The sequence below is a fragment of the Marmota monax genome, unplaced genomic scaffold (assembly GCF_021218885.2).
Source record: "Marmota monax isolate L192 unplaced genomic scaffold, Marmota_monax_Labrador192_F-V1.1 WCK01_AAM20220418_F8-fsc00001, whole genome shotgun sequence".
In the NCBI taxonomy this organism is placed as follows: Eukaryota; Metazoa; Chordata; class Mammalia; order Rodentia; family Sciuridae; genus Marmota; species Marmota monax.
This window is the reverse complement of record NW_026693777.1, coordinates 46,376,928-46,398,083: the sequence shown is the minus strand read 5'-3', so window position 1 is coordinate 46,398,083 and position 21,156 is coordinate 46,376,928. Positions and strand designations below refer to the sequence as shown.

At 33.8% G+C, this 21,156-nt stretch overlaps 1 protein-coding gene across 3 annotated transcripts in view; it reads right to left on the bottom strand.

The window, feature by feature from the left end:
* Ctdspl2 (CTD small phosphatase like 2) overlaps nt 1-21,156 on the bottom strand; it is a 78,764-nt gene that overhangs the window by 12,573 nt on the left and 45,035 nt on the right. For all 3 annotated transcript variants that reach the window (XM_058584762.1, XM_058584761.1, XM_046461803.2), the window contains 6 exons: nt 20,285-20,500; nt 16,471-16,549; nt 15,314-15,425; nt 12,059-12,145; nt 330-392; nt 146-225 (listed from right to left, as the gene is read on the bottom strand). In XM_058584762.1, the coding sequence (XP_058440745.1) occupies nt 146-225; nt 330-392; nt 12,059-12,145; nt 15,314-15,425; nt 16,471-16,549; nt 20,285-20,500 (637 nt within the window). The remainder of the gene's footprint in view (nt 1-145; nt 226-329; nt 393-12,058; nt 12,146-15,313; nt 15,426-16,470; nt 16,550-20,284; nt 20,501-21,156) is intronic.

Here is a 21,156-nt window from a genome sequence, read left to right as displayed (position 1 = left end):
CTTAAGAAAATTCATTTATTTTTGCCATTCAACATAGTAAATCTCTATATAGCCAACTGAAAATGGCTATTAAAATTAAATAGAATCATCATAATTTCATAGATCAGTGTGACAGACATTTCCACTATTTCTTAATTAAATTTACCTGACCAGTTGCTTTTTAGGGTCTAGTATGTTCAGTAACTTGTCTGCATACACCTTCTTAGAAGCAGTAAAAAGAATGATCTACAAATTCAGGGGAAAAGAAGGAATCATTATACATGATCTAAATATGGGTACTATATTGAATAAAATGAAAATACGTATGTAATTAGGCTCAGCACATTTACCTCATACATCTGAGACATTCGTTCCAGGAATTCCCTGAAGAATGGTCTTAATCTCACATAAACCTAAAGAAATGCAAAGATAAGTTTTCAGCAAATAAAAAAAAAAATAAAACCACTTATTTTTAATATCTGTTGTGGTCTAACTTTTGATATGATTAAAAGTTTCATATTTTGGAGTAGAAATATTTACTAAGTACCACTCAAACCAAATATATTTCACATATAAGAAACCACTTAATCTTTTAGTGGAATAATCATCATCACTGGTGATCACTTCATTTTTGATAGTTATATAAAAGCATACAATGTAAAAGTTCTTCATCAGAATATAATTTTAACAGACATTTAAACTAAAAGTAGAGAGCTCCCCTCTGGGAATTTGATCCACCAATCAGCTCCATCTTCCAGCCAGGTAGCATCCATCCAATTATTAGGCAAGTTGTATGTCCATATCTAGCTGACCTGTCTCAATGACCTTCCTCAATAATTATTCAGAATTTCTTCTCAACAATTATCACCTGTTAAAATCCTATTTAAAATTTTTATTAAGGCAAACAATATTCAAGAAGGAATATCTGGACTGGTGGGCTTAAATAACCATTTTTTTGGAAATCAGAATTGCTCTTCTACATTTAATGATTTAGATATAGCATATAAATTAGTGCCACTGGGCTATTTCAGATTAAAACACCATTTCTCAGGCTGGGGTTGTAGCTCAGTGGTAGAGCGCTTGCCTAGCACACATGAGTCCTGGGTTCAACCCTCAGTGCCACATAAAAATAAATATATATTGTGTCCATCTACAACTTACACATACACACATACCAGTTCTCAAAACCTACTACTCAATATCAGGAAACACTAGAGTAACCAAATAGCTACCTTATGTGTATTTTCTTACTTTCTTTTTTTGGTACTGGGATTGAACTCCCAGGGTTGTTTAACCACTGAACCATAATCCTAGCCACTTTTTTGCTGAGGCTGGCTTTAAACTCATGATCCTCCTACCTTAATCTCCTGAGCTGCTGGGATTACACGTATGTGCCACCACGCCCAGCTATTTTATTATTCTGTGTCTGGCTTCTTACTTACATTTACTGTTGCTCTTGTAACATACTTAATACTCAAAAAGCAGAGAAATATAAAACCATGAACCACCTAACACTACTTACAAAAGATTGTGATTTCTCTAAATTGTATTCATTTTTTGATGTTTATAAAAAGAAAAATTTTGTACTCTACTGAAAGGTAACATTAACTACATATACCATAATGAATATTTATTGAACCAGATTCCGTGCATTCTGATTTTTTTTTTTTCTCCCTTAAAAAGGCCTATGGTGCCCAGCAGCCCAGGAGGCAGAGACAGGAGGATCAAGAAGAGGTCAAAGCCAGCCTCAGCAATATAGAGGTGCTAAGCAACTCAGTGAGACCCCGTTTCTAAATAAAATACAAACTAGGGCTGGGGATGTGATTCAATGATCCAGTACCCCTGAGTTCAATCCCCAGTATCCCCCACTTTTGGGGCCTTCGGTGGCTACAAATCAAATTTAGGCTTAGTGGAGTTTAGTTTAGGCATCTACACAAAAAATGTTCCCAAGACAACAAAAATCCCAGTTCTGGGAAATGTTTTATGGCAAAGCAGGGGTAAAAGGGGAATCATGCAAAGGACTTCTCAGAGGTAGGGATGTCCTTTCTACATTCTTTTTTTCACTACCCAGTCTACCAATTTTTGTACCAGGGAATGAACCTAGAGATGCTTAAACCAGTGAGTCATATCCCTAACCCTTTTTATTTTTTAATTATGGAAACAAGGTCTTGTGAAGTTGCTTAGAGCCTTCCTAAATATCTGAGGGTAGCCCCAAACTTGTGATTCTCCTATCTCAGCCTCCTGAGTCTCTGGGATTACCAGCACAAAACAATGCTAAATATATAGTAGGCATGTGACAAAAATCAAGTGAAATGCAACTCTTTAAAGTTAGGCAATATAGACAAATAGAAGCAATCCTACATGACTATACAACTGTTTGTATAACTGTTTGTTACTCTATAATAATATCACTCTGTTCTAATCTCTAAAATGATATACTTATTTTTAATCCCACTAGTTAGGTATTTCATCTAAATTTCAAGACTAATCAAAACCAAAGTGAGCCATACACACCCCATCCCCAAGCAGATAAAAATAACCAAATTCTCAATATCCAATCACTTATTTGTGATAAGGCATTAAAAAAACAAACAACAAAAAAAGTTAACTATAGTTGCACCTCTTCTTCTTTCTTTTTTGGTACCAGGGATTGAACCCAGAGGCCCTTAGCCACTGAGCCACATCCCCAAGCCTTTTTATTTTGAGGGTCTCACCAAGTTGCTTAAGGGCCTCACTGAGTTGCCGAAACTGGCTTTGAACCTGCAATCTTCCTGCCTCCCTAGTTGCCAGGATTATAGGTGTGCACCACTGTGCCCAGCTATACTTGCTCTTCTAAATAATATTAATATTTCAAAATTATCTGGTATATTTTGAATATCCAGGTTTGGAGCCTGGATTGAAAACCAAACATAATCTTATTTGTTTGTTAAGGCAAAAAATTACATTTCACTGGCAAACTTTTTTTCTAACATCCTCATTATCACTTGCTCAATATAGTCAAGTAAGAAAAACAGGGCTCTGACATTTGAGATTTGTTTCCTCTGTACACAACACACTTCCATTGCAGAGGAATACTCCCCCAACTCCCTCCAAACCAAAACAAAACCAAATTAAGTGATATTCCACAACTTCCAACAACTTCCCAATTAGGTCAACGATTCATCCTTCATTATGCATTCTATTATTTTCATTATTTTTTAAAAAAATTTTTTAGTTGTCAATGAACCTTTATTTTATTTATTGATACGTGGTGCTAAGAATCGAACCCGGTGCCTCACACATGCTAGGCAAGCGCTCTGCCACTGAGCCACAACCCCAACCTGTCATTATTATATTTATATATACAATGAAAACAAAAATTTTTTTTAGAATTTTTTTTAAACCCCTTCTGTGGTTCTGGGGAGAGAACCCAGGGACTAATGCCCCGTATGCATACAGGGCATGAATCCCCAACACACAACTTAAAATTTGACAGTGCTTGCTGGCAGCACACATCTCTAATCCCAGAAACTCAGGAGGCCGAGGCAGGAAGACAGCAAGTTCAAGACCAGCCTTGGCAACTTAGAGAGACCCTGTGTCCTAGGAGGATGGAAGGGAGGTTAAGGATATAACCCAGAAGTACAGCACTCCAGTATTAGAAAATAAATTTGAGTTTGCTTTGAAAATGTGTTTATTTACTGAGAATGAAAGGTAGCACTACACACAGAGGAATATATTGCTAGAGAGTTTCTTTAACATGAAAAGAGGAAGAAAAACTTGACTAAAGTTCCTATCAGAATAGATTCACCATTTGAACAGAAAAGTGCTTCAGGATAGACTGAGTAGCGAAAAAAAGAATGTAGAAAGGTCAAAATAACGAGTAGGTCTGAAGTTAGGACCATGTGATACAAAGGTAAGATCTCAGAAGTAGAAATAGGCCAGCAGGGCCTAAGTGTTTTGTATATTAAAGATAAATGTGACCAGAAATACATACAAGAAGCGCTATGTATTATCCTGCAGATACAGAGTATGTATAAAATCAAGAGCTTAAATTGTGTTGTTTTTTTTTTTTTTTGGGGGGGGGGGCGAGGAGGATTGAACCCAAAAGCACTTTACCACTGAGCCAAATCTCTAGGACTTTTGTTTATTTTTTGAGACAGGATCTCTCTACATTGTTTAGGGTCTTGCTTAATTGCTAAGGATGGTTTGACCTCCTGCTGCTGGGATTATAGGCCTGTGCCAGGATACCCCACAGCACCCAGCAAAAGAGTTTAATTCTTGAGAATATCATTACTTACTATGTTAAGATACACAAATATATATATACACACGTAGACAAATGCTTCAATATCTATTCCACAAGGTGCCTTTAGATCTATTTTTCTTCTAACTTTACTATCATATGAAGATTCCTGTCCTGAACTGCCTACTTCCCATTTTCCATCAACCATCTTTCTTCAAACTTGTGACTCTTAACTATGTAGTCTCCCAAAGATCAAAAGATCATTTCAGTCTAGTATACAAGTTCTTCGAAACCTACAGTTTCTATCTATACTACAAAGAGTTTAAATCTTTTCTCAATAATAAATTTTTTTTAAATGTCAAAAGTTTAAAAAGCAATGAATATACAAAGAAAGAACATTACATTAACAGTTCATTGATACTACTTGGAATGAACAATACTTCACATCCTGCACTTTATTTGGTAGTTAAGACAATGAGAATTTCCCAATTGTAAATATGTAGTACTAAACTTTAGGTTAACAGAACTAGACTAAACAAAACATAGTCATTTAAATAGAAATCCAATGGTATATAAATTATACCTCAAGAAATCTAAGTTATTTTAAAATGGAAAAAAAACCAAAATGTTAATTTATAATTTCAGTTCTTTCTTTATTGTGATATAACTATATATTTAATTTACATTTTAAAGAAATGTCAGAAATGCAAAATACATAACTAGAAACCCACTTATAAATTGGTTAAAAATATCGTGTGGTATGTTTAAATTCAGGCTGGGGTTCTGACCCAGTGGTAGAGTGCTTGCGTAGCATGCACGAGGCACCTGGGTTTTATCCCCAAGCACCACATAAAAATAAAATAAAATAAAAGTCTTTGTGTTCATCTACAACTAAAAAAATTTTTAAAAAATGTTTAAATTTAATCAAGTTATTTGTATTGCTTTATCAAACTGTAATCTTTTATCATAATAATATGATCAAAAACAAAATACAAAAAACACTACTCAAAGATAGGCAATTTCAAACTCTTAACAAATGGTTAATATTTTATGTAAGTCTTTTTAGGAAACGGCACTAAAGCCTGGACAATATGGCCCGACATCAAAAGGGAAATGTCTTTGATACTTTTCCCATAATATCCTTTGAACTTATTTTGCTACATTATAGCAATCAGTTTAAAAACCAATCGATTCAGAAGCTGATGGTATAGCTCTAGGATAGAGTGGCCTGGGTTCTATCCCTAGCACAAAAAAAGAAAAATTTGGTAGAATTCATCCGCTTAAAAGTATGACATCTATTTTCCTTTAAAAGATGATCATTAATGAGTGCTATTTCTTATCATCACTAAGAATTAAAGCGAAAAGTTATTCATGAGCCGGGTTTGGTGGCGCACACCTGTAATCCCAGCAGCACAGGATGCTGAGGCAGGAATCTCTAGTTCAAAGCCAGCCTCAGCAACAGCAAGGTGCTTAACAACTCAGTGAGACCCTGTCTCTAAATAAAATACAAAACAGGGCTGGGAATATGGCTTGGTGGTTGAGGGCCCCTGAGTTCAATCCCTGGACTGCCCCCCCCACCAAATAAAGAATGAAATGTTACATTAACTGAAGAGTAGTAGAATATACACAGAAAAACATGGCTCTGCCAGTTTTTTAAGTCATCAGTAAACCTGTTTTCTTCATCTATGAAATGCATACAGTAATAGTACCTACCTCATACTACTAAATAAGAATATTTATTATCATAGGATTAGATAAATTAAGTAAATTAATAATTTAAAGTATTTGGAATATTGCCCATAATATTTAAAGTGCCAACAGCTATTAGTTATTAGTATTATCTACTTCATTGTTTAAAAGTCATGAGTCATAAAAAATAGCTGGAATAAATGTGATTCTATGGGGCAGACCATAAACAACCTCAATGTAAAGAGCCTTGTGGAAGAGGGAAAGTAATGACTGTGAGTTGATAGTTTACCTATTTAACAGAGTTAATATTTCCATCAACCATCTTTCTTCAAACTTGTGACTCTTAACTATGTAGTCTCCCAAAGATCAAAAGATCATTTCAGTATAGTATACAAGTTCTTCGATACCTACAGTTAAGTATTCTATCTATACTACAAAGAGTTTAAATCTTTTCTCAATAACCAAAAAAAAAAAAAAAAAAAAATCTTTAAATGTCAAAAGTTTAAAAAGCATTCTTAGCATCAATATCAGAGCATAGAGATAAAACCCAAACCTTCTCCAAGCAAAGAAGACTGCTCAGGTAGCCCCTGTGGAGACCTCAACTTCATAACCATTGAGTTATTTAAGTCATCTTTTGCTTAACAAATTTCAAAAAATAAGAGGTAAATGAATACAATATGTGTAGCTGGGTGAATCTAGGGATGAACAGGTAAATACTATAACAATAAAAATAGAAATCAATTTGAATAGGAATTTTTTTAGAGTCCAAATGAAATAAAGTATTAATATATTAAAGTATTAGTATGGGTGAAATATTGAAGTTTTGATGAAGCATAATGCAAGTAAAAACTGGGCTATTTTATTTTATATACATATTTAAACTTTTGATGTGTTTATATTAAGTTTAGTATTTTTTGGATTATTTCTTTCAAATCAAGTTTGTTTGATACAATACTGCATTACATTAAAAATTTATACAATTTTTTCATAATTTTTTGCTCTTTAAGTTAGTATTTTAAAAACAAAAGTAAAGCAAAAACATTTATTCTAAAAATTGAACTCTAAATTTGAAAGGGAATGAAGCGTCTAGTTTAATATGCTTAGTAATCAATTGTCATCACTTCTAAATATATAGAACATCTTCAGCTGTTCAATAAGAACTGTTCAGCTGGTCATGGTGGCACACGCCTATAATTCCAGCAATTCAGGAAGCTGAGGCAGAAGGAACTGCAAGTTCTAGGCCAGCCATGACACTTAGTAAGACCCCTTCTCAAAATAAAAGGGCTGGGAAGGTAGCTCAGTAGTATAGCACATCTGAATTCAATCCTCAGCATTGTGGATTGGTAGGGGGGATGGTAAACAAAAACAACAAAACCAAGAAAACTAAAGTTTTATTTGTATCTTTTTAAACCTGTAAATTAATAATTAGGATGAAAAAATTAGTACCAAATGACTAACCATACTTATAAGGATGGGAAAGTTGCTTTAAAATTATTAAAATACTACTAAAAATAGAATTTTTAATTTTAATATTTGCAATTAATTACTGAAATACTATTACTCATCAGCTAAAATATTATCCTCAAATAATAAGTATCCATGACTCCAAATGTTATATTTAAGGCACAAATACATATACTACTTTTGGGGTAGGGATAACAGAGATTAAACTTGTTACATCCTCAGCCCCTTTTTATTTTATTTTGAGGTAGGGGTTCACTAAACTGCCAAAGCTAGCCTCAAACTTGTAATCCTTCCTCAACCTCTTGAGTTACTAGAATTACAGATATGCACCACTGTTCCCAGTGAAATACTACTTTAAATTATTTAACAAAATTATGCTTTATGAAACTCAACAAAATGACTCTATTAAGTCAGAATTAGGGAGAAGACAAAATTAAACTAGGTATTTACTACAAAGTTCTTCATTTAAATGATTTTTTCCATTTATGAAGAAAAAACAAATCTGACTTTTCTATGAAAGGCTGCAGAGAAGAGACAGAAGCCACTGAAGCTCTATTTCTCTTGTTCAATGGTATGAAAATCATCCTAAACTGTAAGATTTCCAAGACACTAAAAATAAGAAAAGGCTAAGTTTTGCTAATCATGAAGTTCTCCACCCACCTGTCCCTTCAACTTTTCCCATAAAAGCCATCTCTAGCATAAAACAAAGCATCCTTTAAAAGTAGCTCCCTACATGGTCCTATCTCTCCTTGAGTGCTTACCACAATCTGATTTCTGGACAGCTGACCCAAAGTTTTGTTGATTTGACTGATCTTCAAAAGCCACTGACTGGCTAAAGTCTTATTGGTGAACAGAGTCAAAAATCAATTGCCCCTGCCATACTTTACACAATGAGGAGTTGGACAGCACAGTTACGTTTGTCTGCACTGTGGTCAAACATATGAGGTATCTTCTTTTTGTCTTCAATCAGCCACGTTTGGGCTGAATAGCTCTATTACATCTTCAAAAAACTGAGCTCCAGTTCTTGATGGAGACAGAGGAAGGTCATTGAGGAGGTGTTTCAGCTCAAGAGCTAAGTGAAAAATGTCTTTTGATTCAGTCCTGCTTGTGGATAGAAGTCATCTTCTGGATGGAAGAGGGAGTGAGATGACCTAGAGTCTTGAATTGGTGGATCTGCAGGAACAGAAACTAAATACAGTGGAGACCTCTTAACTAAGTAACACCATGAGATGGATTTCCTGATAATGTGTCAATATAAACAAAATATAAAGATTAAACATGTGCACTGGAAGTGATCAGGCACTTGTTTTTCCAGGTATCACATGTATTTGAACCATTTTATGAATAAATGTTTTCCCAATAACTAATTATAAAACAAACTTTTAGGAAAAGATTTTAAAAAATACCAATTCAAACAAAATTCTGTACACACTTTGCCTTTGTGAGTGCCATATCCTCATTTGAAAAGGTCAGTTCTTGCAAGTGACTTTTCTCCATGAATACAAACTATAATCTGTCTATTTTGTATAGTGTCAGTAATAACATATTAACTTTTACTCTGGATGGATCATTTATGTTTTTATCCCCTGACAAATGGAATTAAAGTAATACTAAATTTAGAATTCAATAATCTACCTGCGAAAGAATTCTAAGACCTACATTAACCAAGTTGAATAAACTTATCAATCAAAAGACGAGTAGTATGAGTCAGGCAATCTTTAAATGTTCAGTAGTGACTACCTCAAAAATTCCCTCAAGTTTTGATCTAAGGAAAAAAAAAAAAATCCAACTAGAAAAGCCCACAACCAGATTTCTGTGGATCTAATTTAAAATTTTTATATACAGTAACAAGAATTTTGATGAACATTTGATTACTTGCTTCCACTTAGAATCTCAATATGTAAATTTACTGTATATACTCTCATAATTATTATACCATGGGTCAGTATACAGGCCAACTGGCCAAATCCAGCATAAGTATATTTTTATAAATAAAGTTTTACTGGAATACAGCCATACTTTTTGTTTCTGGCTACTTTCATGTTGTAATGGCAGAAATAGTAGCTGCAACAGACATACAAAACCTAAAATATTTATTACTGGCCCTTTATGGAAGTTTGCCAACTCCTGATAGACAATTATTAAGATATATTTACATTTAATTGTTTTGAAATGAAAGAAAATGTAGAATTAAAATTAGGTAAACCATAACAAACTTACCACAAAAAGAAAATAGAAGTCCCAATAGGATGCTTTATCTGGCCTAGATAAGTTGATCCTATTTTAACTGAGAGTATATGTTTGAGTGTGTGCATGTGCACATGCATGCATGTGGGTGTAAATGCTATGGAACTGACATATTAAAGAGGAAACAGATAACTGCCAGGTAACTATTTACTGAAAAAGGGTTAATTTTATGTCATTTAAATTTTACCTCAATAAGGTATTCTTTAAATAAGAGTATATACAGTACTTTACAGGTTTCTACCTTTAAGTGGGCCACATTACAGTACAGTGGTTAAATATGTAAGTTACATCTTACCTAATAATGTGGTTTCTCCAAAATCTCTTAGATCATCTCAGACCCTTGTGTATATTTCTTCTTTGCCAGTAGATGGAGACAACACCACTGAAATTTTAAAAGACATCATTCCCTGTTTAAAGGGAGCTTGCTGGTCTGAAAAAACTGGGGGAACCCTAACCCAAAGATTTCTTCAGTTATTTTAAAAAAGCAGACAGAATGGCCATACCAACACCAGAAATCCAAAGGAATGTACCCAATGTTAACTATGGACATCCTCAAAAATTTACGAAAGGGGAACTAAACCCTGTCCTTGATGTAGTAAATTAGTCATAATATTAAAATTCAATAATCTCTATAGCTTCTAAGATTCAAACTTCCTGCTCATTGTTATTTAGATTATTTATCTTTCAATTTCAGAAAGTGTAACTAAAAATATATAACAAAAAATATTTCTTAGAATTCCACAGAGACATTCAGTACATACATAATTTTTTAAACTATTAGTCATATGTACTCCTATAAGCCTTTTATTCAACAACAACTATCCAGATCCACATGAAATAAGAACTTTTAAAAAGAAGAGTTAAAGCAGAAATGGTGGAAATAAGAAAAAAGTTCAATTATATGATCATACTGAAAAGAACCAAATTATCTCCTTTCCAGGTTTCTTATTTCACTATCAATACTACCTAAACAGACCAAAAGCCATCTATCTGTATGAAATAAATTTCAAATCTAGAAGCTTAATGAGTCATCTAAAAATCATTATTTACCTATTTTTCAAATAGCTTTCCCTTCCAAATTCAAACCGCTAAAGCCACTGTGCAATCTTACCAAAAAAAAAAGAAAGAAAGAAAAAAAACCCAACAAAACACCAACAAGGTTATTAAGCTAAAAAGAGAAAACTTAAGTTGTTGCTATACTTATATGTATTTGCCATATGACTACTGTCCTTGAAGTCCACCTAAACAAAAGCAATGTATAATGTCTTAAAAAAAGATTTGCCTGAAACCAATAACCAATTCAAAAGGAACAGAAAGATCTTAAAATCCCATTTTTATGCATATTTTGCTCAACCTCTGATTATATACCAGGACTTAAATCAGTTTACATAAAAGGAAGGTATATATGGTATTCAGGTATTATCACACCTGTAACACCTATCTAGGTTAAATTAGACCTGACAATTACTGCAAAAATAAATCTTCTTATGATTCATTACCAGATGAAGTATTTGGTAAAGTAGCCCTGAAGCACAAACTTCTATATAGCTGAGGAATTTCATGATTCCTATGAGATAGCAACTAAAATCAGCCAAGAAAACTATGACCACATTATAACTGCCTATTAAGAGCACATAAACAACCATAAAGACCTTTTCATTATCTACATGGTAAATGATCCGTGAATTTTTAATCCGGGTTGGCTTCCTCTTGAAAGACTACAAACTCTTTAACACTTCCCCCATCTTTCAACATATAGTACATATAAAGTTAATGCTAATTAATAATACAACTGCCATCATAAAAAGGTACTTTGTAGTTTTTCAAGTATATTTGCTTATTTAATTAATTCACTCTTAAAATAGAGAGAATCTTAAAATAAAAAAAAATTTTGCCAACACATATAATCCATGGTGAAATCTTAATGATATATATATTTTGCACTGTTACCTGTCCATCAGCACAGATGAGAGAAATGTTTATACCCATACTAGAAGAGTGTCCTGGAATTCTGTGATTAACATAAAGTAGATCTAACAAACTACAATTTTGCACACATTACTATAGGAAATAAAACGACCAACAAGGAATGAGTTTTCTTTTTATTAATTGAATTTTTGAAAAAACACCAGGTGTTAACCTAGCAAAGTCCTCTTGGGGAACTATGTCAGTGCTCCTGCCTCCACCTGCTGGCAAATAAATTACAAATCTAGCAGACATCAATGGGTAAGAAAAGTTAGTATTTTTTTGGTAACAAATTAATGTTGTTTTATGTAACTATCTAACATGATGGTACTTTGTGTTAATAGGCCACTAAAATATTGATGAAATCAATCAGGAAGTCTATAGAAAAACACATTGAACATCAAACACACACACACACACAAAATTTTTTTTTTTAAAACTCAGAATGTTACCCTAACAGACCAAAAATCAAGTTAAAAATTTAAAAATTACCTGATAAATGACATCTTGGAAAAGGACTGGAAAAGTAAGTGCTGCATCTTCTAGCTCATTTAGGCTACAATGCACTAGTGTTTCATCCTTAAAATAAAAAACATATTCAATAAATGAAATAAGATTTTTAAAAACCCTTCAAATGATAATTTTATGTAGTAATGATTACCCAAAACATTTTTTAAGGCATCTATTTCATATGTGGAATTTTATGTATATAATAATTATTATTAAGATAAGATTTTCTAAAGTCAATAGTTTTCAAGTGCAGTTCCTGGACCAATAAAAGGCATCAGCAACATCTGGAAACTAGTAACAAATGCAAACAAAATTCTCCAGCTCTATTTCTGAAGGTTCATAAACTCAGGGGGCGGAGGGCCTTAGCAATCTTTGTTTTAAAAAGCAATTCAGGAAATTCTGATGCATGCTTAAGTTTGATAACCACTGCTCTGAGTTCTGCAGCTGCCAACTTTGTTAGAAAACACGTTTTTTTCTTAATATAATTAGCAAATGCAAGTTTAAAATCTATTTTTTTAAATATGTATGTATATCTCTATCTATATATATACCTATAGAAGTCTCTCTCTCTCTACACACACACAAATACATATATATTTCATACAGCTCCTTATCGTCAAACTATATATAAAGAATCTTACTTTAGAAATAGATGTTTTTATCATGAATACATTTCATCCACATTATGTAACTAAATAGCAGGCAATGAAAACTTGTCATCTTTTATTCCCAAATCCTGTTTTCTCATTAAGAGAATAAGAAAGTAAGGATTGTTCAATGTAAGATAGATGCAAATATTTACATTCCTTAAATCTTGAATGCTTCAAAAAACAAAAAACAAAAAACAAACCTTCTGTTAGTATTAACGAAAGCATTTAACAACAACAACAACAAAAAAAAGCTACTAATGACTACCCTCTAAATTTTCAATGTGTTTATTAACTATCAAGTTCCAAGTTTTCATCTCTGAGAACATAACAAAAATTCAAATATTATGTCAAAGTTACCATAAGTGGTATATTTGTTGCTCAATTCAAGTTTTTGTAGGTGTTCCATTTCTGGGCCAATGAGCCAAATGGGTTAACATCAATTAAAATTAAACAACAATGATCAAAGTTTGTGATTCCACATCTTATTAACTAGCCTCACATGGGCTAGGCAAGCACTCTGCTACTGAGCCCCAGCCCCAGCACTAGTGTTTTTTTTTTTTTAACTTAAAAGTTAAACAATGAGAGCTAGGGCTGTAGCTCAGTGGCAGAGTGCTTGCCTAGCCCATGTGAGGCACTGAGTTCAATCCTCAGCACCACATAAAAATAAATAAGCAAAAATAAAGATACCATGTCCATCTACAACTAAAAACAAAACAACAACAAAAAAAGGTAAACTATGAGGAGGCAAAAAGTACATGCTTAACACAGCACACATTTCAAGGTATTGCTGTTAGCATTTTAAGAAAATGTATTCTTTTTAAATTTTTATTTATTTATTTAAATTAGATATATATGACAGCAGAATGCATTTGATTCATTGTACCCAACTGCAGCAAAGCTTTACTTCTATGATTGTATATGATTTACCATCACACTTCAAATTTTTAAACAAATATTGAAGGAATAGTCATCATTTTTCAGTATCTCATAAAATGCATGTTTTTCTATTTCTTTTTATAGACAAAACTGTCTAAAGTAATAATTGGCATGCTACTCTCCACTGTTTCGTGCCCTTTACAGGCATGGTTAATAAATCACAGTCCTTCTATAGTTTCAGAATGGTTCTCAATCATTTACCCTGGAAGTCACTGTAAATTGTTCGATGTCACTTGAAATACAAACTATTCTTAAAAGAAAATGATTTCTCTTTCCTATAAATGAATCATAACTAATTCTACTGCTTCAACTATAGCCTATTAAGATCTGATCATTCTCCATCTAGTTCTCTAAGATTATTTATGCTCAATCTTTCTTTTACACTGAAGCCAAAATAATGTGGGAAAACTTAATATCATAACCGCATCAGCTCCTAATAGTAAAATCTTTTTCATTTTCATCTTTAACTTGCATATCAAATCTAAATGAATCATAATTCAAAAATACATCTTTCTCTTTTTATTGCTTCTAAATATCATGAAAATGTATGTAAGCAGATAGTAAATGTGATGACTACATATTAAATTGTATTAGCAAAATAAATGAAATATTCTGTTTTACTAGCTTTTCTAGTACTCTAAAATAGATAGGTTTGGGGGTTTTTGTTTTTTTAAAGATGGTGGTCCTGCTCTGTTGCCCAGGCTAACCTTGAACTCCTAGGCTAAAGTGATCCTCTTGCCTCAGCCTCCCTAGTAGCCCATGCCTGGCTCTTAAAATACAAATTTTTAAATCACATTTAGAACATATTAAAATCTTTCATCACCAGCATTAAGAGATTATGCTTTTGACACTTTTTTGGGGGGAGGGCTATGTCTCTGTTCCTTTTGTTGTTTATTTGTTTGTTTTGGTGGTGCTGGGGATTAAACCCAGGGCTTTGTGCATGCTAGGCAAGCACTCTACCGACTGAGCTATATTCCCCAGCCCCTGTCCCCATCCCTTTTAAAATTTTTTGTTTAGAGACAAGGTCTTGCTAAGTTGCTGAGGCTGACCTCGAACTGGGATTCCTGACGCAGTCTCCTGAGTCGCTGGGAATCACAGGTGTGCACCACCAATCCCATGGTGAAAAGTTTATTGGTATCAGATAATATTAACTCAATGAGACCTAAATTATTTTTGGTCCTTTGGGGAAACTTGAGAGCCTGACAAGAAAGAGGAAATCTAAAATATAGGCACAATTCTAATGAAATGAAATTAGAACTTCTTAGAAGACAGAAAAACAAATCATGGGGCTGAGTATGTAGCTTAGTGGTAAAATACTCTCCTAGCATAACTGAGGCCCTGGGTTCCATCCCCAGCATCAGAAAAACAAATAACAAATCACAAGGGTCTCAGGAATATGGAGGAGAAAACTCATTTAAATACAAAAATTAAAAATGTGACTTATTCTCAAAGGATACTTGATCCCAACCAAACGTGGAACCCTAGCATTAGACTATACTTAAAAAGAACATTCCAGAAACCCAGGACGTCATTATTTTAAGTGTGATAGCTACTCATTATTATTCATTTGTATTTTCAGTGTTTTGGACTGTTACTTTAAAAAAGAATTTAACTCCTTTATTCTCTCTTCCTTTACAGATAATACACTTACCAGGTCTAAAACTAAGGAGAATTCTGGTGTGCTTCTTGTTTTCAATGGAAGAGCAGGTTTCCTATTTAGTTGTTCTTCTGTCAGTGGTGGGACATGTTTGATGAAATAATAGCTATAAATCAAATTTTAAGAAAAGTTTAATATTTCTATTTTTATAAACATAAAGCATATTATTAAATTTAGTACATTTAAAAATATTTAATAAAGCCCATTTAACCCAGTAAAAACATGTAAGAAAAAGTGAAAATATACAAATTAATATCTCCATGTCTCAGTAAAGATATTAATACCTAGAAATCACATGCTCTTCCTAAAACAGATGCTCCTCACTATCAGATTCCCTCTCTAAAACCCACTGTGTACACTGGTTACTGGGGGTTGAACCCAGGACTTGAGCTAGGCAAGTCCTCTACCACTGGTTCCTTGCTTTTTTTCTTTTTCTTTTTTAAAAATATCTTTACTTTTTAGTTGTAGATGGACAATACCTTTATTTATTTATCTTTATGCTGTGCTGAGGTTCAAACCCAGCACCTCACACATGCTAGGTGAGTGCTCTACCACTGACCCACAGTCCCAGCCCCAAGCATTCCTGGCTTTTTAAAAAATCTTTTATTTGGAGACAGGGTCTCACTCAGTTGTCCAGGTTGACCTTGAACTTGCATTCCTCTTGCCTTGTGGTCTCCAAGATTACAGGAGAGTGTCACTATAATCATCCCAATAAATGCATCTTAAGTTGAAAATCATTTAATATAGCTAAAAGGTCAAACTTTGATGTTTAGCAACAACGTAAAATGCAAAATATCAATTATTTACCCTCATGATCACATGGCTGATCGGGAACTACAGTTTGCTGCTCAGCATCACAAGAGAGTATTCTACCATGTAATACTAGCCCAGGATAAAAATCAAAATTCAAATTAAGGTTTCTTTTTTTTTTTAATATTTATTTTTTAGTAATTGGCAGACACAACATCATTGTTTGTACGTGGTGCTGAGGATCGAACCTGGGCCGCACGCATGCCAGGCGAGCGCGCTACCACTTGAGCCACATCCCCAGCCCCAAATTAAGGTTTCTACTGAAAGTGCCAGCTTTTGCATCAACATAAACTTGAAAAGTTATTAAGTAAAGAGAAAAAATTTTAAACCAGATAACTCACGGGTCAAATACTTCCCAGTCTTCTTCATAGGTGGCTTCTGCATGGGCTGATGAATAACCACTCTCTGGAGTTACTGGTGCTATTTAATAAAATGAAAAGAAGATGTTACTTTTACACACTCAATGCTTCCTTTAAATATGCATTTTTATTGTTTCTATATAAGATCTTCCTGAGGCTCTGAATATATAAGATTAAAGACAAAAGTACCTTGTAACTACTTGTAGTTAACTTGTAACTACACAGCATTTTAAAGCAAATTTAGTAACATATATTTAACTACATTCAAAGGAGAAAACCTATCACTACAGATAGAATAACAAATATCATGACTAGTAGAAAAAAATTACTACTTATTAAAAATAATACCCCACAAAAATCCAGTTTCTAACTGGATAGTGATTGTATGTGATAACCATAAAGTTCTTATGGTGTTTTTGTATCAAAACTATACCACAAAGTGCCTTGTACATATAGGTAGTCAATAAATATATGCTAACAACAGATCCAACCATGGTCTTTATTTACTTATTTATTTTTAAGTTTCGGGTTATAGACATATTTAATTTTATTCAGAATTTTCCACTTGTTTTCAAGGTTACATCTTTTGTTGTTGTTGTTTTTGTGGTAGCAGTGGGGCTTTAACACAGGACCTCACACATGCTAGGCAAGTGCTCTACCTCTGAGCTACATCTCCAGCCCCAAACATAGTTTTAAAATCTGAGATTCATGAACAGTCTTTAAGAAGTCCAAGCATTCATTTATAACAACATGAATGGAACTGCAGATCATTAACTGAAATAAGCCAGGTACAGAAAGACAAGTACCATAGAAGTTGATAATAGAATGGTGGTTACCAGAGATCAGTGGATGCAGGAGTTGGGCAGAAATTGATCAATGGGTACTAAGTTACAGTTAGAGAGGAGTGAGAGGTAATGGTATGCTACTGCACAGTAGGGTTACTGTAGATAACAGTAAGTACTGTCCACTTCCAAAAGCTAGAAAAAAGGATTTTGAATGTTTCACCATCAAGAAATAATAAATGTTTAAGAAGATAGACGTTTAACCTGATGTAAACATTACACAATATATATATGTATTGAAACACTGCATGGTACTACATCAGTTTTCACGTGTCAAAAATAATTTTTAAAAAGTCCGTGAACCCCACGAAGACTTATGTACATTTTCCCAGGAATCTCAAGGTTGTATCTATGATCTTAAAAAGCTAAGTAATGAGGTTGGGGATGCAGGTCATGGTAGAGCGCTTGCCTAGCATGTGCAAGGCCATGGATTCAATCCCAAGTACTGCCCGCCCACCCCCCCCCAAAAAATGGTTAAGTAATGTATCATGTCTACATGTTGCTGCATGTAGAAAAAAAATAGCTTTATATTTTACTTCTAACTTACAACTTTAAAATAATTAAGGAACAATTATATTCTATATAATTCATTCTGTCTAAACTAAGATTATATCAATTAAAAAACATTATGCTATAGAAACATGCTAAGAATTTCCTAAGACAATAACTGTGACTTACACTGAAGGAGAGGAAGATTGTTCCTTACAATCTAAACAAGTAATGTCTCAAAGGCAACGATTTTAGGTGGAACCCAATAAAAGTGTCTGTAATCCTTAGAAATCAAGTGTTAGAGGGTAAGTTTCAGGACAAAAAATTAACCCTTTTTTACAATTATGTATTTAGGCTTTCTTAGACAAGTCACTTTGATGTGTTTGTTCAAATAACATAAGATGTAAAGCAGAATTTTTATTTATCTGTGACAATTTATACCTGAAATAGTTCACTAACACAAGGGGATAATGAAAAATGTATCTTCCAACTACTTCACTATTCCAAATTCCTACTGACCTCAGAGAAAGTATAGAACATATACTGAATTCCAACATACTATGCATCTTTCATATTTCACTGTATTTAGCCTTCAAAACCCTGTATTATTATTACTACCATTTATTCATTTATTTCTGAGATGAAGTCTAAGTTGCCTAAGCTGGTCCAGAATTCCAGGGCTCAAGTGATCCTCCCACCTAAGCCTCGAGAGTATAAGGGAGGGGCTACAGACATACCCCATTTATCATTTTAAAACTAAGAAAACTGTGTTTCAAACTCTCTCAAGAGACTCTGGGTTCCATTAAGCTGTGGTAGTAATTCTTCCCCTTTGATTGTAGAGTTAGATATATATGTTATTAAGTTTGCTTTGAAGTTTGTTAACATTCCAAATGATACTTTGGGGTCTTGAGACAGTTTGAAACACAATTTTTAGCTTTAAAATGGTAATAAGCTACCTTCTTGTCTTCTTTGGCTCTGTTCTCTTATCATCATCATCCCAGAGTAACTGCAATGTGCCACCACATCATCTTGCTTACTTATTTGTAATAGCACTCACCACATGGTAATTTTTCTGCTTACCTGGCTCTTCAATTAGATCATGAACTCTTTAGGGTCAAGGAGTGTATACCTTATTCATCATTATCAATAATTCCCATCACAAAAAATAGGTGTTCATAAATTAAGTCTTACTTTTCCTATCCAGAAATTAAGGTTACAGAAATCACTTTTCCACCTTCACAGTTGTCATAAAAAATAAATACAAAGACTTATTATAGCCAAGAGTCCTGGACTTTATCCTTTACCATTCATTAGATTTATAACCCTGGGCAATGTAATCAGCATGAAAACATTGGTCAAAGGTAAGTTAATCTGTGCGTAACCTTGTTGATCTGCTTGTTAGATTTAGTATCATTCTTAAATTCTGGGCGTAACAGTACAATTAAGAATTTTTGGCTCCATGAAATTAAGTCTTGCCTCTCTTTTGGTGCTTTTCTCTTTATATTGGTATTAATAAGTGATTGATTGTTGGGAGGCAGGGGGTTCTAGGGATTGAACCCAGGAGCACTCAAACACTGAGCCACATCTCCAGCCCTATTTTGTATTTTATTTTACAGACAGGGTCTCACTGAGTTGCTTAGTACCTCGCTGTTGCTGAAGCTGGCTTTGAACTTGTGATTCTCCTGCCTCAGCATCCTGAGCTGCTGGGATTACAGGCGTGCGCCACTGCACCTGGCTAATGAGTTTTAATATATAGAAGATTCACAATTCTGTGCATTTTTTTTTCTTTAAATGTTTTCTGCTGTTTTATTGTGTGTGTATTTTTTGTTTGTTTGCTTGTTTAAAGTTTCCACTTTATATATGAGAGAAGTACATTATTCTACTTCTTTATGCCAAACCATTCTTCTTAACCAATATACATTTACTGGGTCTCTCAAGTATCTGGCACCATAAGGAACAGAAAACAAATCTAAGATAAAATGTCTGCCCCAGAAAGAAGTTGACTATCCTCAATTTTACTTCACTTTCAGGAATGGTGGAACACAATTTGATCTTATACTAGGTATATCTACCTCTCAGATGCATTAAGTTTCTACATTTCAATGGCTACTGGCTAAGAAAGTAATAATTATGTTAATGAAGTTTATAAAGATCCATAAGACTGCAAAATTTGGGTATAGGGAGAGATCCAGAAACATCCCCCTTGGGGGTACATCATTCAGGTATGCAATAAATCTAAAATTGTGACACTGCCTCTAGGCAGGGACTGCAGACCTAGGGTCCAAGACTAGTGCAAATAATGACTTTGGATTTCTGGGATAAAATTTTGTTTCCAATTTAATTTTCTTTTTAACTTCAAGGAAGAAAAGTTTATGCATTTAATCTGCCCATTCAAGAAAAAAATCTGATATACTATATTTTTATAAACTACTAATGAAGACACATAAAAAATGAATTTTCTTCACCTGTAAGGGGTGGGATATCACGATTAACTGTTTCTTCTGCTTCTTCTAAACCATTATTTATCGATGGCCTCACTTGTACTGCTTGATTTGAGTAAGCTGCTCCATTAGTTGATGTTGTAGTACTGGTAGTGATCTCATCCACCTGTTCCATATCAAGTTGTTTTACTATCTCTTCAGCTTCCACAGCCTGTCCTGGGGAATCTGATCCTGACGTTCCTGCAATCAGAATTCAGTGTACTATCATCACTGAAGAACTCAAATATTTAGAAAAATTAAATGCAATTATCATTAGGTAATTTATTTGGACTAATACTTTATATAGGAACAAAGCTAAGGATACAGCCTTTAGAAAGTCTTCTATACACTTTTCACAAAAAATAAGGATCAAGAATGTTTATGATCACAATTTGACCCAGCTATCCCACTCCTCGATTTATACTCAAAGGACTTAAAATCAGCATACTAGAGCAATGCAGCTACATCAATGTTCATAGCAGCTCAATTCACAATAGCTAAACTGTAAGCAACCTAGATGCCCTTCAACAGATGAATGGATAAAAAAGCTATAGTATAGAATATTACTCAGCATTAAAAGAGAATAAAATTATGGCATTTGCAGGTAAATGGATGGAGTTGGAGAGTATCATGCTAAGCAAAGTAAGCCAATCCCAAAAAACCAAAGGCCAAGTGTTCTCTCTGATAAGTGGATGCTTATCCATGTGTGTGGGTGGGGGGTGATGATGGAAAAAATGGAAGAACTTTGATTGGGCAAAGGGGAGGGAGAAGTGGGGAGCGTGTATGGAGGCAGAAAAGATGGTGGAATAAGAAGGACATCATTACCCTAGGTACATGTAAGACTGTACCGGTGTGAC